This window comes from Chelonoidis abingdonii, chromosome 12 (assembly GCF_003597395.2).
Source record: "Chelonoidis abingdonii isolate Lonesome George chromosome 12, CheloAbing_2.0, whole genome shotgun sequence".
NCBI classification, from domain to species: domain Eukaryota; kingdom Metazoa; phylum Chordata; order Testudines; family Testudinidae; genus Chelonoidis; species Chelonoidis abingdonii.
In genome coordinates, this window is record NC_133780.1 from 2486419 (window position 1) to 2504606 (window position 18188).

The 18188-nt window shown below is 55.6% G+C and overlaps 1 protein-coding gene and 1 long non-coding RNA gene across 3 annotated transcripts in view; both read left to right on the top strand.

Moving 5' to 3' along the window:
- The window catches only part of LOC142047634 (uncharacterized), a 57933-nt gene that overhangs the window by 31510 nt on the left and 8235 nt on the right, over positions 1-18188 (top strand). The window lies entirely within an intron of this gene.
- DDR1 (discoidin domain receptor tyrosine kinase 1) lies at positions 1390-14037 on the top strand. Of its 2 annotated transcripts, XM_075071524.1 has the most exons (16): positions 1390-1488; positions 1834-2062; positions 2836-2983; positions 3084-3186; positions 4293-4479; positions 4771-5017; positions 5713-5871; positions 5984-6147; positions 6465-6663; positions 8156-8266; positions 8871-9109; positions 10099-10226; positions 10852-11052; positions 11431-11665; positions 12386-12535; positions 13552-14037. In XM_075071524.1, exons 1-16 carry the CDS (start codon positions 1409-1411, stop codon positions 13690-13692), a joined length of 2721 nt encoding a protein of 906 aa, XP_074927625.1. In that variant the 5' UTR covers positions 1390-1408; the 3' UTR covers positions 13693-14037. The 2 variants fall into 2 exon arrangements, with proteins under 2 accessions (XP_074927625.1, XP_032655154.1); XM_032799263.2 differs by lacking the exon at positions 8156-8266.

Genomic DNA, 18188 nt, shown 5'->3' on the forward strand with positions numbered 1-18188 from the left:
AGGTGTGAGTGTGGAAAGGAGGAGAGGGGAGGGCTGCCGTGAGTGTGCAAGGGAGGTGTGAGTGTGCAAGGGAGGTGAGTGTGCAAGGGAGGTGCGAGTGTGGAAAGGAGGAGAGGGGAGGGCAGCGGCGACTGTGGAAGGGAGGTGTGAGTGTGCAAGGGTGGTGCAAGGGTGGAAAGGAGGAGAGGGGAGGGCTGCGGCGACTGTGGAAAGGAAGTGTGAATGTGGAAGGGAGGTGTGAGTGTGGAAGGGAGGAGAGGGGAGGGCTGCCGTGAGTGTGCAAGGGAGGAGATGGGGAGGGCTGCTGCAAGTGTGCAAGGGAGGTGTGAGTGTGCAAGGGAGGAGAGGGGAGGGCTGCTGCAAGTGTGCAAGGGAGGTGTGAGTGTGCAAGGGAGGTGTGAGTGTGGAAGACCGGGTGTGAAAGCCTCAGGACAGAGCCATGGCCAAGTGTCTTGGCTCATGTGTGGGGCTGAGGTGCCGCCTGGTGGCCGGATTGGGGCTCTCCCCTTTCTCCTCCCCCTCCTGCTGCTGGAAGACCCCCCCCCGTCCCCGGGGCCCAGCTGGGCAGCGCTGCCCCCCCGCCCGCTCTGCCTGCCTCGGGCTGGGGGCAGTGGAGGGGGCTAGGCCAGGGGACTGGAGAATGGGGTGGGAGGGGGGTATAGGATCACGTGGGTGTGATGAATAGGGTATGAGGGGGAAGGTAGAGGAGATGGGTGCCTTATAGGGGCATGTATGGGGTGTATAGGGGCTGGATGTGCTATATGGGCCCGGAAGGGTGAACTTATAGGGGCTGGGTGGGCTATAGGGGATTTATAGGCCCAGGTGGGCTACTGGGAGTTATTGGATCTGGGGGGACTATAGGGAGTATATAGGGATTATAGGGGGTGCATTGGGGCCAGGTCTGCTATAGGGACTAAGTTGACTGGGTGTATAGGTTCTTGGTGAACTTCAGGGGGTATATAGGGCCTGTGTGGGCAATCAGGGATGTGTAGTGACTGGGTGGGCTATAGTGGGTGTATAGAGGGGGTGTATAGAGGCCGGATGGGTTAATGGGACTGGGTGGGCTATAGGAGTGTATAGGGGCCGGATGGGTTAATGGGGCTGGGTGGGCTATAGGGGGTGTATAGGGGCCGGATGGGTTAATGGGGCTGGGTGGGCTATAGGGGGTGTATAGGGGCTGAATGGGTTATAGGGGGTGTATAGGGGCTGGGTGGGTTAATGGGGCTGGGTGGGTTATAGGGGGTATATAGGGGCTGGTTGGGCTATAGGAGTGTATAGGGGCTGGATGGGTTAATGGGACTGGGTGGGCTATAGGGGGTGTATAGGGGCTGGTTGGGCTATAGGGGGTATATAGGATCCACTCTCCGTTCACTCTCTCTCTGCAGCCAAGTGTCGCTATGCGCTGGGCATGCAGGATCGAACCATCCCCGACGAGGATCTATCTGCCTCAAGTGCCTGGTCTGACTCCACAGCCGCCAAGCACAGCCGGTGAGAGCCCCCCCTCCCACTACGATAAGTCTCAGCCCTCCAGGGAGACCCCACAATAACAAACCAGCCCCAGATCTCCTGAGAGACCCTACAATAACAAAGCAACCCCGGTCCTTATCAAAGACGCTACGATAACAAAAGGGCCTATGTAGGACTGCGAGGCAACCCTACAATAACCACCCAGCCCCAAATCTTATGAGAGACCCTACAATAATAACCCGCCTTCAGATGTTATGAGTAACAAACTTGCCAGGCAGCCACAGCATTTCCGAGAGACCCTACAATAACACCGGGGCTAACCCCCCTGTGTGTGTCATGTCCCCCCCCGGCTTCCCTCGGGCGCAGGCTGGACACAAGCGACGGGGATGGGGCGTGGTGCCCGGCGGGGCCCGTTTATCCCAACGACGCCGAGTTCCTGGAGGTAGATCTGCGGCACCTGCACTTCCTGACCCTGGTGGGCACCCAGGGCCGCCATGCGGGGGGCCACGGCAAGGAGTTTGCCCGGACCTACCGCCTCCACTACAGCCGCGACCGGCACCACTGGCTCGCCTGGCGGGACCGCTGGGGCAATGAGGTACGGGGGGGAAGGGGACAGACCACTGGGGCAGCAGGATGTGGGGGGAGGAGCTGAGGAGAAGGGGAGGGGGACAGAGGGGGGGCAAGGGAGTTGGGGACGGGAATGGTTGATGGGGTGGAGGAAGAGGGGGTTTAGGCTGTGGGGAGGGGGCAATGGAGGAAGGGAGAAGTGAGTTGGGGATGGTAGGTTTCATGCCCAGGCTCTGTCATGCTGGAATTTCCCCTTCCATCGCCACCCTCTGTGACGTCATAATTGTCTTCCTGTGATGTCATGGCTCCATGTGACATCACTGTCTGTGACCTCATGACCTTCTGTGAGGGCTCCTCAATGCGACTTTGACATCATGACCCCTTTGTGACATCGTGACTTGTCCGTAACACCACAGCCGCTTGTATGTGACATCACGACTGCCTGTGACATCACAGTCATCTCTGTGATGTCATCGCCCCTTCTGACATAGTCTTTGCCCACCTCATGCCATGTGACTCTGATGACGCCGGTGGTGGTGGGGGTCACAGTGTAACAGGGCTCATAAGGTTACCGCAAGAGCGTGATGACATTACTCTAGGCTGTGATGTCACAATCAGACGACGATGACATCAAATGGGGGGCGGGGATGGCAACACCGTGGTGCCCTGGGATGTTGGGTTGTGATGTGATAGGGCCCAGGGCTGTGATGTCCGGCAGTGGGGGAGGTCCCAGCAGGGTGTGTGGGGCTGGTGCGAGGCTCCAGCTCCGGCTCCAGGAGTGATTAACCCCTCCCTGCCCAGGTGATCTCTGGGAACGAGAACACCAACGAGGTGGTACTGAAGGACTTGGGGCCGCCCATCATCGCCCGCTACGTGCGCTTCTACCCACGCGCTGACCGTGTCATGAGCGTCTGCCTGCGCGTGGAGCTGTACGGCTGCATCTGGAGCGGTGAGGTGCCCCGCCCCCCACCCCCTACTTCGCTCTATCCTGCCCCCCATCGTGTGGGGCCCGGTGGCTGATGCACGTCCCCGTGTCTCTCCCCCTGCAGATGGGCTGCAGTCCTACACCGCCCCCCTGGGCCAGACCATGGCCCTTCAGCCGGAGCCTGTCTACCTCAATGACTCCACCTACGATGGCTACAGTGTCAGCAAGTGAGTTCTTACCACCTCTACCCCCTTCTCCCATCCCCGGTCCCCCACCCCTCCACCACTGACCCACCCTACTCCACTCTCTGCTGACCCTGCCACCCTTGTCCCTGAGCCCCTATCCCCCTGAGCCCCATGTCCATTCTGGTGAACTCCCCCCAACCCCTAAACAAACATTCTGCCATCCCCAACCCCACTGCCTGGTCCCCTAAACAGTCTCCTTCCCCCTCGGCTAAATCTGAGAATGAGTGAGTAAATGGATAGGTAGGTCAGAGAATTGAGTGGATGGATGGATCTTACAAGGTAGAACTGAAGATGGTTTGACAGATGAATGGAGAGATAGATCTGAGGATGGATGGATCTGGTGGGTGGATGGATCGGTGAGTGGGTGAATCTGGTGGGCGGATGGATAGACCAAAGATGGGTCGGTCTAATGGATCTGGTGGATAGATGTGTGGATGGTTGGATGGACCTATTGGGAAGATGGATTGACCGAAAGATGGATAGATGTGATGGACCTGGTGGATAGATGGTTGGATGGATCTGATGGATACATGAGTGGGTGGGTGGATGGATGGGTGGGAGGGTGAGTGAATCTGGTGGGTAGATGGATAGACCAAAAGATGGGTAGATCTAATGGATCTGGTGGATAGATGAATGGATGGTTGGATGGATTAACCAGAAGATGGATGGATCTGGTGGGCGGATGGATAGCCTGGAAGATGGATAGATCTGATGGATCTGGTGGGCGGATGGATGGAAGGGGGGAATCTGGTGAGTGGATGGATACACTGGAAGATGGATAGATCTGATGGATCTGGTGGGTGGATGGATGGAAGGGGGGAATCTGGTGGGTGGATGGATACACTGGAAGATGGGTGAATCAGATTCTCCTGTAGGTCCCCATTCCTGTTCCCCAGTGTACCAGCCTGATATTCTGGTCTCCCCCATCTCACTCCCCCAGTGCAAGAACCCAGGAGTCCCAGCCAGTCTCCCTCCTATGGGTCTGGAGGGGCTCCTGGGGCCATCCCCCTCCCAGTGCAACACCTGACTCAGGGCAGGTGGGGAGCTGGCATTACCTATGTCCATGGTGCTTTGTCTCCTCCTGGCAGGCTGCAGTTCGGGGGGCTGGGGCAGCTGACGGATGGCGTGGTGGGGCTGGACGACTTCACCCAGACTAAGGAGCTGCGGGTCTGGCCAGGCTATGACTATGTGGGCTGGAGAAATGACTCCTTTCCCAAAGGCTACATGGAGATGGAGTTCGAGTTCGACAGCCTGCGGGTCTTCACTTACATGATGGTACCATCTAGCCCCAGGACAGGGACTGTCTGGCTCAGGGGGGCAGGGAATGGGACATGGGGCCTGTCCCTTCTAGGGGGCGCCGGCTTCCATCCTGCCCCAGGGCAGGGACTGTCTGGCTCAGGGGGGCAGGGAATGGGACATGGGGCCTGTCCCCTCTAGGAGGTGCTGACTCCCCTCCAGCCCCAGGGTGGAAGAACTGGCTGGCTCAAGGGTGCGGAAATGGGGGAATTTGCCCTCTATGGGGCGCTGGCATCCTCTCCACGGCTGACCCTCCTCCCCCGCCCCCAGGTCCACTGCAATAACATGCACACGCGAGGGGTGAGCATATTCCGGCAGGTGGACTGCAGGTTCAAACGCAGCCTCCCCACAGCCTGGGAGCCTGAACTCGTCTCCCACGTCCTGGCTGTGGACGTCAAGGACCCCAGTGCTCGGTCAGTCACTGTACCCCTGGAGGGGCACCTCGGGCGTTTCCTGCAATGCCACTTCCACTTCTCCGGCACTTGGATGCTCTTCAGTGAGATCGCCTTCCTCTCGGGTGAGTGGGGTTTGTTCATTAGCCAGCTCATCCATTAATCAATTAGTTTGTTAGCTCATTTGTTCATTCAGGGTTGTTGGATAATTTTTTGTAGGTTCCCTCATTATTTATTTATTTAATTCTTTCATTAATTAGTCAGTTCTTTCGTGTGCTTGTCTTTCCTTTGTCAGTTTTTTGGCGTTTTTCTTCATGAGTTGGTTAGTTTGCTCGTTGGCTGGCTGATGGTTGGTTGGCTTGTTGCCTGGTTGATTGGTTGTCTGGTTGGTCAGCTAGTTCATTGGTTAGATATTTGGTAAGTTTATTGATTGACTTGTTGATTGGTTGGTTAATGAAGTCAACAAATGAACTAAACTGGCTGGTCAGTTCCTTAATGAATTGGTTGGTTGGCTTCTGCTTTGATTGGTTGGTTATGCCATTGTTCAATGTGTTCGTTACTTTAGTTCGTTTGTGGTGGGTTAGTTGGTTGGTTAGTTTGCTGGTTGGTGGGTTAGTTCATTTGTTCGGTTGGTTGGTTCATTAGCTCTTTATTTTGTTCTTTCCTTTGCTAATTCTCTCGCTCATTAATTAGTTGGTTTTTGTTGTTTGTTTGTTAATTCATTGGTTCTTCTCTTCAGCCCTCTCATTCTTCAATTAGTGCATTCCTGGGTTCATTCTTTCGTTTGCCATCCATTAATTCACTCCCTTTCTTTCTCCAGATGTGGTGGACGACGCGTCCGTTTCTGGAACAAGTCACTGGCCCCCAATGGCTGGCCCCCGGCCCTCGGGCAGGGGTGCTGCAGCCCCCCCTGTCCTGGAAGACCCTGGCTCCACGCTTCACAGAGACACTGGGGCTACGTCCAACCTCACACTCCAGGGTAAGCCACTCGGCAAGGGGTGGGACAGTGCATGGGGCTACTGTGGCCTTCTTCCCTGGGATCCACCCACTGAGAGTCTGGTCCCAAGTCTTCTTGCTTCTGTCCATTTCAGACCTCGAGGTCCAAGGAGAGTCTAAATCTGGCCAGCCTATCGCCAAGGCTGATAACAGCAATACCTCCATTCTGATTGGCTGCCTGGTGGCCATTATCCTGCTGCTATTGGTCGTCATCTTCCTCATTCTTTGGAGGCAGTATTGGAAAAAGATCCTGGGGAAAGTAAGTGAGATGCAAGTCGGGATTGAGGGTCCTGGCAGAGCTGTATAGGGAGGGGAGAGTGTGTTATACTTGCCATTACGGAGATATACCCACACATTCCTTAACATGCTTGGTGCTCCTCTGTCTCATGGGGCAGACATGAGTCAGGACATCTGGGTTCTGGCCAGGCTCTGGTGGTTGGGATTGGGGTCTATTGGGTTACAGCAGCGGGGGGCTGGGATCCCGGACTCCTGGGTTCATTTCTAACCCTTGGGGAGGGAGTGGGGTGTTGTGGTCAGTGCTGGGGGCTGGTGTGATCTCTCTGCTGCTCCCTTCAGGCCCAGCGGCGAATCTCCGACGATGACCTGACCGTGCACTTGTCGGTCCCGGGTGACACTATTGTTATCAACAACACGATGGGCTCCCAGCGCCACTCAAACCGCTACGAGCGCATCCACTCTGGGGAGACAGAGTATCAGGAGCCCAGCCGTGCCCGCATGAAATTGCCCGAGCTGCCCCATGGTGCCGAGAACTCCGGTGAGAGGGAGGGGATCGGAGGGACCCACCAACTGTGCCGTGGGGAGAGAGGATCCATCCAAGCCAAGGGTACTAGGTGGAACAGGATGGTAGAAGGAAGGGGTGGGAGAAAGAGGTGGATGGGTTGACAGGTAGATAGACAGATGGATGGATAGGCAAATGGATGGATGGAGAGATGGACAGGTGGATGGATAGACAGGTGGATGGTTGTATGGACTGACAGGTGGATGGATATGCAAATGTGCAGATGGATGGATGGATGATGGACAGGTGGATGAAGGTATGGATAGATGGATGAACAAATAGGTGGATGGATGGATGATGACTGCATGGATGGATGGATCGACAGGTGAATGAAAGGATGGATGGATAAATAGATGGATGGATGGATGATGGACAAGTGGATGAAGGTATGGATAGATGGATGAACAAATAGGTGGATGGATGGATGATGACCACATGGATGGATGGATCAACAGGTGGATGAAAGGATGGATGGATAAATAGATGGATGGATGGATGATGGACAGATGGATGAAGGGATGGAGAGATGCCTGGACAAATAGGCGGATGATGATGATCACACGAATGGATGGACTGACAGGTAAATGAAGGGATGGATGGATGGACAAATAGAGGGTTAGGTGGCTGGACGATGGCCACGCAGACGGATGGATGATGGACAGGTGGATGAAGGGATGGAGAGATGGATGGATGGACATATAGACAGATAAACGTATAGAAGGATGATCAGATAGATTGGCTGACGGATCGAGGGAGAAATAGAGAAGTGGGCAGGCAGGGAGGGAGGGAAAGGCAGAGACAGAGCAGTGGAGAGATGTGGGGATTTCAGGGGGTGGAGGAGGAAGAAAGAGCAGGAACAAGAGAAAGAGGGGGCTTGGAGAAATGAATGGGGATGGGCCAGCTGGAGGAAAGGAAGCCCGTGGCAGAGAGCAGGGGGGCTGCAGGAAGGGGGACAGAGAAAGCCAGGAAGGGAAGATGGATGGAGGGAAAATCTGGAGTTGGCAGAGAGATGGAAGGGGGAGGCAGCTTCCTCCCATGTCCCCTTCTCTGATGCTGCCGCTGCCCCCTGAGCTGCAGATTTGGGACCCCCTCCCCCATCCTGCTGTGTTTCCCCCTCCCCTCCCATCTCATCCTGTGTGTCCTCTCCCATCCATGGCCACAGAGAGTGACTGATGCCCGGCTCTGGGAGGGGAGTAAGGTCTAGTGGTTAGAGCTAGGGGGCTGGGAGCCAGGACTCCTGGGTTCTATTGCCCCGAAGGAGGGGCCTGGCTTTACTATCCTCATGTGTCAGGAATGTCCATCTCCCTTCCACTGTCTCTGGAAAGATGGGGGCTAAAAGGGGAGGAGCATAATGCAGCCCCACCCCTTCCCCCTGGCCCACCCCTCTCGTGTGCGTCTGTCAGTCCGTTCTCATCCATCCGTTTGTCTCTCCCTCCCATCCCTGCCCCACATCCCCTTCTCCCGACAGCTCTGCTGCTCAACAACCCGGCCTATCGGCTCTTCCTGGCCACATACGCCCAGCCAATGGGAGGGCTCGCTCGCCCGCCAGCCGACGGGGCTAAGCCAATCAACACAGATGGTAAGGAGGGCGCCACCTGGCGGCCCGACCTGGGAGCGCAGCAGCTCATGGGCTGCATTCCTCCATCCCCCTCTAGGGGGTGCTCTCTGCTTCCCACCTGTCTGACCTTCCGCCCTGTCTGCATGTATAACCCAGGTTGGCTTTGACCCGTGGCCCTCTGCTCCCATGAACCTCTCTGCTTTGGCTTATGGGACCGGGAGGGGTCGGGGCTTTGATAAGAGATAACATTGTACCTTCAGCTCTGCAGGATTCTTCATCCTGGTGCCAGGATGCAGCTGGCTCTGGGGCGGGGCACATTCGCACATAACGATGCTGCAGAAAGATCCCTCGCCTGATAAGCAACCACTTCTGGGCTGGGGCAGCTGTTCATACATGGATCCCTTGTCTGGCATTGAGATGCAGCCACCTCTGGGGTGGGGCAGCTGTTCATACAGAGATCCCTTGCCTGATGCTTAGATGCAGCTGCTTCTGGGGTGGGGTGGCTGTTTATACAGGGATCCCGCACCTCTCACCGAGATGCAGCCAGCTCTGGGGTGGAGCATATCAGTGTCTTCCAGCTGACAGGAACGTCCCTGTTAACCCCCAGTCTCTTTGCCCCCCGCAGCCTGCAGCGGCGACTATATGGAACCAGACCCTGCCGGGGCCCAGGCCGCGGCGCAGAGCAACGTCCCGCACTACGCCGAGGCAGACATTATCAACCTGCAGGGGGTGACAGGCGGGAACACCTACGCTGTGCCCGCTGTGGCCGTGGATGCGCTGGCCGGCAAGGACATGGCCCTGGGGGAATTCCCCCGGGGGCGTCTCCTCTTCAAGGAGAAGCTAGGGGAGGGGCAGTTTGGAGAGGTGGGTCCCTGAATCTCATGTGCCCCTCTGGCCATCCCCAGCCCCCTTCCACTGTCCCAGCTCTCCGCCTGCTTTCACCTCAGCCCGTTCTCCCACTGCATCCTTCGCGTTGTGCTTTCATCCGTTCTTCCACTCGTCATTCCTTTGGTCCTCCCCTGAGCCTTTTGTTCATTCCTTCTTCTGTTGGTTTAGCCACTCACGAGTTCAGCCTTTGCCTCATTCACCTGGTCTTGTGTTCGGTCGCCCCTTTCGTCTTTCACGAATTTAGTCCTTCACTTGTTCATTTACACATTCGTCCATTCCTGTGTTCTCTGTCGTTGGTGCATTCGTTTGCGCTTTTGTGCAGTCGTTGCTTCATTCATTCATTCATTCAGTTGGTGGTGCTTTCTTTTTTCATTACATGCATTTGTACTTCCATTGTCGTCTTCACTCATTTGTTGATTCTTTCCTTCAGTCAGTAGTTTTTTTCATTCTTTTGTTTCTTGGTGCATTTGTTCGTCTGCATTCGTTTATACATTCTTTGATCCATTTGTTCTTTCATTCTTTTTCCTCCATTCTCTCATTTGTTCTTCATTCGTTTCTTTGGTTCAGCCTTTCAAGATATCTCATAATTAATTCTTTTATTCTCTTCCTTTCTTCGTTCTTCTTTCTCTCTATCCATCTGTCCATTCTCCCTCCAACCAGCTTAGACTCTTCTGTTCTCTCTCTCTCTCCCTTTCACTCGCACCTTCTGTCTATCTCTTTTCCCAATCCCCTTTGTTTCTGTCTGTCTTTCTCTGTAGACCTGTTTTCCCCTCCACACCTTCCTCCACCTCTTTCCCCATCCGTCTCTCTGCTCTGAGGAAGCGGGGGGACTATTTTATAGGCGGAAGGATCTGGGAGGCTGCACTGAGTCCAGGGGAGAGTGTATTAGTGGGTGGGTGATGTGGCTGACCCTGCCAGGTGCTGATTGGCTGCTGCTCTCTGCCCACCCTACCCCTACCTCCCAGGTGCATCTCTGTGAGGTGGAAAGTCCCCAGGATCTGCCCATTCTGGAGTTCCCATTCAACGTGCGCAAGGGACGCCCCCTGCTGGTGGCTGTGAAAATCCTGCGCTCTGACGCCACCAAGAACGCCAGGTGAGTGCACGAGGGTTGAGGGGGGAGAGATGGAGGACGATGCTTGTGCAAATATGGAGCATCTCATTACGCATGGGGGGAGCGATTGTGGAGACACAATATCTCCTGCTGCACATGGAGAGTTCCTTGTGAGACCTCAGGCCATCCCTTGTGAGTGCACGAGAAGGGGTACATGTGCAAACATGGCATGTCCCGATGCACAAGGAAGGCTGCTTCTGCGACCTCAAACCATCTTTTGTGAGTGCAGGGAAGGGGGGCAGTCGTGCAAATGCAGAATGTCCCATTGCCTGAGGTGGATGCTTGTTCCATCTGGGACCATCCACTCTGAGTGCACAAGAAGGGAATGCACGTGTAAACTCAGAACATCTTGTTGTACTAGGGGAGACAGATGTGTCACCAGAGGGCTTCCTTTGCACAAGGCAGGTGGTTGTTTTACCATGGCTCACTCATTGTGAGTGCATGAGAAGGTAGCTTGTGCCCCCTTGGACTGTCCCATTATGAGCGTGCAACAGGGATGCTTATGCAACACCAGAATGTTGCATGAGGGGGATGCTTGTGCAGCCGTGGGTTATTCCCTTGTGAGTGCACCATGGCGTGCTGATGAGACCTTTCCCTCCACCCCAAGGAATGACTTCTTGAAGGAGGTGAAAATCATGTCGCGGCTGAAGGACCCCAACATCGTGCGGCTGCTGGGTGTGTGCGTGCGGGATGACCCCCTGTGCATGATCACCGAGTACATGGAGAACGGGGACCTCAACCAGTTCCTCAGCAGCCACGAGCTGGAGGACAAGCTGGGGGGCAGCACCAGCGATGCCCCCACCATCAGGTACCCCCCGCACCACCCCCCTGGCAGGCCAAGGACGCCTAGTCCAGCCAACTCTGCACCCTGGTGTGGGGCTCAGGCCGTGGAATCCAGGGGTCCCAGTGCATGCTGGGAATATCTAATGTTCCCTCCCTTTCTCTATCTCAGTGCATGCTGGGAATATCTCTGACATTCCCTCCTCCTTTGCTCAGCTGCCCCAGTGCATGGTGGGAATATCTGGTATTCCCTTCCTTTCTCTACCTCAGTGCATGTTGGGAATATCTCTGACATCCCCTCCTCCTTTTGCTCAGCTGCCCCAGCTGGGAAAATCTGATGTTTCCTTCCTTTCTCTACCTCGGTGATTCTGGGAATGTCTCTGACCTACCCTCCCGCTCTGTTCAGCTACCCCACGCTGGTCCACGTGGCGGCTCAGATTGCCTCGGGGATGAAGTTTCTGGCCTCTCTCAACTTTGTGCACCGGGACCTGGCCACGCGCAATTGCCTGGTGGGGGAGGGTTTCACCATCAAGATCGCCGACTTCGGCATGAGCCGCAACCTCTACTCGGGGGACTACTACCGCATCCAGGGGCGCGCCGTGCTGCCCATCCGCTGGATGGCCTGGGAGTGCATCCTCATGGTGAGACCCCTGGGAGGCGGGGCCTGGGGAAAGGGGTGGGGCTAGTGGAGGGAGGACTATGCCCGCGTCCTGGGGCACAGTGTGTGGCCCATTTGCTGGATGGCTTTGGGAGTGCGTCCTGCCAGGGACAGGAGGCGGGGCCTGTTGGGGAGAGGGGCGGAGCCTAGAGGAGAAGGGAGGAGTGTGGAAGTGGGGAATGGACAGGGAGTGGGCAAAGGGAAACGGGGGAGTGTGGAAGGGGAGAAGGAGGAAGGGAGCGGGGGAAAGAGGAGTGTGGAAAGGAGAGAACAGTATGGGGGTGTGCAGAGGTGGCAGGGCAGGGAGGAGAGTGGAGGGTCCTGAGCGGGCTGGCCGGCTCCCTCCAGCTTCCGATCCACTGGCTCCCGGCAGGAGGTAACTTGTTTTAGACTGTGAGGTGCCCCCGGCAGGGAGGAAGGGCTCCCCACCATTTGAAAACCTCTGTGCTAAACGGAAGGCAGAAGCACATGACCCTGCATGCTCCCCCATGCACCTCCTCTAGGGAGCACAAATATGCTTGCTTGCCCCAGGCACTAAAATGCCCCATTACAGCTCCGAGGAGGAGAGGGGGAGCGGGGCAAAAGGAGTGGAGGATGGGGCAGGAGGAGGGAACAGGGGAAGAGGAGTGGAATGGGGGGCAGGGTTCTGTCTTGAGGTTTGTCCCCCTTCCCCCACCCACACTAACCCTGCCCCCCAATGCAGGGGAAGTTCACCACGGCCAGTGACGTCTGGGCTTTCGGGGTGACGCTCTGGGAGGTGCTGATGCTGTGTCAGGAGCAGCCCTACAGCCAGCTCACCGACGAGCAGGTCATCGAGAACGCCGGGCAGTTCTTCCGGGACCAGGGCGAGCAGGTATCGGAGACAGGGCATTACCCACCCCCTGTCCCTCCAGGGACGCTGGTTCCCATCCGGCCCCAGGCATTGGCATGGCTGGTTCAGGGGGGCAGGGGAATGAGACACGGGATCTTTCCCCTCTAGGAGGCCCTGGCTGCCCTCCAGCTCCAGAGGTGGCTCAGGGGGTAGGAATTGGGCCTGTATCCTCTAGGGGGCTGTGACATCCCCCAGGGTACAACCTGGCCTGTGGAATCGCTGTGCCCCCTTAACACCTTAGCACAGGAGAACCCCTCAAGACTTTGCCCACACACAGCCATCAGCATGGGACGCTGCACCCAGCAAAGTTACACGAATCCTCTCCCAGCCACTCATGAATGGTACATGGGGAGACGCCCACAAATCCCCGCAGCTCCAGCCTTGCACCCCAGAACTGTGAGTCTTCTCCCTGCTCCCACACAAACACACAGTTCAATTATTCTTCTCTTTGTCGTACAAACGATTTTCTGTCCATGCGTCAAGATGGTGATGCAGATGCCATTGTCTCCTCCTCTCCTTGAGGAACATCCTCCACCCACCCTGCTGGGGTGTGGACAAAGCAGTCCCCTGTGTATGTGAGGTTCGAAGCATCTCTCAGGTGCATTGTACATTTCTTGCTCGCACCTTCTGGTTCATGACATTTGGGGTGATGGGCAAGGCCTTTGTTTACAGTCCTTTGTGGTTTCTGAGGACTTAGTCCATGAGCGTTCCCCAGACTCACAATATGTTTCAGTAACAAACGTAGCAAAATCTCATAACTCATGACACACAATGACACACACACAGCTTTTAATGGGACAATGATGTTCAGCAAGTTATGACTTTTTTCAAATGATACCTCACAAGGCTTACTTTGCACAAACTACATCATAACCATATACAAGGGGTGAATATGGAGGTATAGTATGTCACAGGGGTACTGGTTCTGACCTGGCATCAGGGTGGGACGGCTGGCTGGCTTGTGGGATAGGCACCCACTGACCCCTCTCTGCCCCCAGATATACCTGTCCCGGCCCCCTGCCTGCCCCCTGTCTCTCTATGAGGTGATGCTGCGCTGCTGGGTCCGCGAGTCCAAGGACCGACCCTCCTTCCAGCACATCCACCGCTTCCTGTCTGAGGACGCCCTCAACATGGTGTGAGCCAAGCTGAGCAGAGGTGGGGGGGCCAACCCATGTGGACCCCCAGGCATCAGCTTCTGTTCTGCATCTCTCCAGCTACAGCTGTGGGTCGTCTGTGTGGGAGCTCGGGTGGGGAGCTGGATTTGGGAACTGGAAGCTTCTCTACGGCGTCTTAAGGGGCATCTGTCCTTGTGTCTGGCCCTACCTCTGTCAGTCCATCCCTGGCTGGCCAGCCTGCCAGCCACTCTAGCTAGGTCACACCTCTCCAGGCATTCCTGACCCTTTCTAGCAATCTATTTCTTCTTCTATTCATGCTTTCTTCGTTCTCTCTCTCTCACACACACACTCCATATCCCTCTCTCACTTTCTGTCCTTTCCCTACTCTCTGTCACCATCTCTCATCCCCTCTACGTCTCTCACTCCCTTTTCCCCCATCTACCCGTTTACTCTTCCCCCCTGTGTCCCTTGGGGGGTGTTTCTTTCCTCCCCGCTGCCGTCCTGCAGTGGGGCTGACTCCAAAGGGAACTGGGCAGAACTGGCTTTGGTGGTCAGACTTCTGTATTATTTTAATTTCGCGTGGACTGGACTAACACTGGGGAAAAACAAGCGCCCTGGTCTCATGGCACTGGGGTGAACTGAACACTGGATGTAGGAGTTGCTACTGACATGGACAGGGGAAGGGAGGGGTGGGGCGAAGCTATGGGACAACAATGAAATAACCTGGAGGCAACCAGGCCACCCCCAGAGGAGGGAGGCTGGTCTGGAGGGGCCTGGTGGTTGGCACGAACAAAGCAAGGGAAACTGTTTGTTCTAACAGGGCCAGATCCCCAGCTGATGCCAATCAACGCCAACACAACTACTGCTGGTTGACACCAGCGGGGGATCCGGGCATCAGCGCTTGTAATTTAATTTGTCCTTCCTCCTGAGACATGGAGGAAGGGATTGTAGATACCGTACTGTCAACTCTGGGGGCAGCGAGATTTTCACCGGGGCCTAGTGTTTTAGGGGGCATTCATTTCTGTAGCGGGAAAGAGGCACCGCGCTAAAGGACCTTCTCGGAAAAGCAAGTGCCTTTAAGGTGCGAAATCACAAACAACTTTGCAAAGTCTTGAGCTGAGCTTCTTAAAGCAGGCGAAGGTGAGTGAAGGGCTCAGAGAAATGAATGAACTTTGAGCGCTAAATTTCCTTAGACTTCTCCGAAAGCCCCTAGTCTATTTTTGTTTCCAAGGAGTAAATATTGATGACGGTGATATAGATTTAATGATCCAGATGTGTATGTTTTTGTCTCTCTCCGCCCACACTCAACCCTGTCAAATGCTTTTTATTCATTTTTTTGTTAAATTCCTTGCTAATCTTGGTAGTTTTTCTCTTTTTTACTGTTGTTATTTGGAAACGGGATCTGTACATATTTGGCGAGTAGAGAAAAAAAGATTTTTACACTAATATATAGATTTTTGTTGTTGTTGTTTAGTTGTTTCCTTTTATGTGGTGAATAAAAACTTTGCATTTTCTATACATGTCTCCTTGATTTTGCTTTCCTCATCAAAAGTTCTGGGAATTAGGTTGTAATGTTTTGTCAGACGAACTTGATGTTGTGTTTTTTGATGATTTCAGAACTTCGGTTGAATGTTGTATATACACAATGTTGAGAAAGGTACCTCTGTTGACATAATATAATGAGACTTTTGTACCACACAACTTCTCAATTAAAAAAAATCAGCACTCTGAAAAGATCAATGCAGCCCACATGGAATGGGTAAAAACTAACATACTGATAGATCTCAAGAGGCAGTTTTCAATGGGAAATCATTATTGAACTAGGGGGCGTCTAGTTGGATCGGTTCTGGCACTTATGCTGTTCAGTTTAAGGAGGAAATGCGGCCTTCTGTCCCCAAACTACACCCATGTAAAAAAGTGGGCAGGCTTGACACCCCCCCCCGCCCAACCTCCCGAGTTCTGGCACCCCTGGTTTCAGTAAACAGCGACAAGATTCCAGGTTTGGAAAACCTGCATTATAGGGTTGGGAGGTGACCTTGGGTACTACAGGCTACAAGATGCAGGAAAGCAGGGAAAAGAAGGCAGGGGGCCTCGGGAGTGGGCCACCTGGGCGACTGCCCAAGGCGCTGTTGTTCGGGGGGCGGGGGAACCATGTGGCAGCACAGGAGGTGTTTACGCTCAAGGTGTAATGTCATAAATTGCTCCCTGCTGCTCTCCTGCCCTCCCCTTATGCAGCCCAGGTAGGGAAAGTGACCTGGGTGCTGGGAGCCCTGACGTCGCTCCTTGCTCCCCCCCAACCCCCTGGGCAGGGCGGACTTCAGGGGTTTTGCTGCCCAAGCAGCTACCCTCCCCCCCCAAATGCCGCGATCGGGAGTGAGGGACCCTCCACTGAATTGCCGCTGAATACCTGGACGTGCTGCCCCTCTCTGGAGGGCCACCCCAAGCACCTGCTTGCTAAGCTGGTGCCTGGCGCCGGCCCTGCCCCTGGGAGATGTGGAGGAGCAGCGTTCCGGGGAGCGAGCAGCAGTGCGTCCATGCATCCGGGCCAGCTTCCCCATGTGGGTGCAGGACGGGGGGGGCAGGGGTAGGGGTAAAGGCAGGGAGTGCAGGGATTAGGGGCACTGGATGGGGTGCAGAGGTCAGAGATGCAGGGGGCACAATACAGGGGTTAGGGGTGCAAGGGACACGGTGCCAGGGTTAAGGGTGAAAGAGAAAGTACAGGGATTAGGGGTGCAGGGGTTAGAGGGTGAAGGAAGAGTGGGGAGCCAGGGGCACCCACAGGGGGCTGGGGCAATGGGGGGGGCACCGCACACACGGGCCAGGGGTGCCAAAAAACCAAGTTCATCCAGGGTGGCATTTTCCCTAAGGCCGGCCCTGACAGAGGGGGAGAAAAGGAACGAAAGAAAACGAGCGAGCGAGAGAATGAAAACTGGTGAGTTGGAGAAGTGGTTACCAGCTGGGAAAAGGGGAATGTTGAGCAAGGAAAACCGAGCAAAAGGAGCAAGGAAAGAAAGGGTCAAGGAACAAACGAAGGAGGAAAAGCCCTGGAAGGTTGCTGCAGGTTGGCAGGACCCGGCTGAGAGCGAGCGAATACAGGTCAGTGGCAGCAGGCTGGGAGGGGTCCCAGCCATAAAACGGAGGAGAGAGGGATGGAGGCAGATGACGGAAGAAAAAGAGAAAATGGCTGAACGTTGGTAGGACCTGGCTCCAGACTGGAGCCAGGCTCGCAACGGGCGCACGAGGGCTGGGGGTGCGGAGAAAGAAAATGGACAAATGAAAGTTGCCGCAGGGTGGGACGACCTGGTTCACAGCTGGGGAGCAGCCCAGGCACTGGCAGGGCCACCCGGAGGATTCAGGGGGCCTGGGACAAAGCAATTTTGGGGGGCCCCTTCCATAAAAAAAAGTTGCAATTCCAAAGAATAGTATATTCCCATGGGGGCCCCTGCAGGGCCTGAGGCCTGGGGCAAATTGTGCCCCCTCTGGGCAGCCCTGGGACCTGGGGAGACGGGGGTGGGGTGGAGAAGAGAGGCTGGAGAGAGGGGAGTGGGCAAACAGGCAGGAAAGCAAGTCACAGGAGGGACCCTGGAAACAGCAGCAGGAGGCAGCGTGCGCGAGGGGTGGGGGTCACATAGCACCTGAGCGCATGACTGCACCCTGCTGGGGGAAAGTGCTAACTGCAGGCTCTGCTCCAGGAGGAATGGGGGCAGGGGTTCTCCCGGGCGACCCCTTCCACACAGCATGTCTCGGAGTGCGACCCCCCACGCCCATAAAACCCCACTTGTTTATATATTTAACAGTATTAGAAATGCTGCAGGCAAAGCAGGATTTGGGGTGGAGGTTGGCAGTTTCTGACCCCCATGTAATACCCTCACGACCCCCTGAGGGGTCCTGACCCCCAGTTTGAGACCCCCTGGATGGGGGGAGGGGGGATTCATTGCAAGGGGTGTAGTGGAAGTTTTAATTCCCTCTCCCCCCAGCCCCCCCCCCCCAATACATATTGGTTATGGGAGAGGTTGAATGGGGGTAGAACAGGACCACAGTGGGGAGGAAAAAAACACCCATCAAGGGATACAGAGGGGAATGTGGGAAGGAGGAGTAAGGAGCAAAGAAGGGTAGATGGGGGAAAAAGGGGTATTCTCTCTCTCCAGCTCTGGGAGGGGAGTGAGGTCTAGTAGTTAGAGCAGGGGATTCAGGACTGCTGGGTTCTCTCCCCACCCCTGTAAGGGGAGTGGGGGCTAGTGGGTTAGATCTGGGAGCCAGGACTTCTGGGTTCTCTCCACAGCTCTGGGAGGGGAGTGGGGTCCAGTGGTTAGAGTGGAGGGGCTGGGATTCAGGACTCCTGGGTTCTATCCCCAGCCCTGTGAGGGGAGCGGGGGCTAGTGAGTTAGATCTGGGAGCCAGGACTCCTGGGTTCTCTCCCCTGCTGTGGGAGGGGAGTAGGGTCTGGTGGTTAGAGTGGGGAGCTGGGAGCCAGGACTCCTGGGTTCTCTTCCTAGCTCTGGAAGGGGAGTGGGGTCTGT

Excerpts from the sequence above, each read along its gene's own strand:
- DDR1 (XM_075071524.1), top strand. The coding sequence starts at position 1,409 with ATGCAGGATCGAACCATCCCCGACGAGGATCTATCTGCCTCAAGTGCC. Across the intron at positions 3,187-4,292 it reads GATGGCTACAGTGTCAGCAA|GCTGCAGTTCGGGGGGCTGG; the intron begins GTGAGTTCTTAC and ends TCCTCCTGGCAG. Across the intron at positions 9,110-10,098 it reads GGGAGGGGCAGTTTGGAGAG|GTGCATCTCTGTGAGGTGGA; the intron begins GTGGGTCCCTGA and ends CCTACCTCCCAG.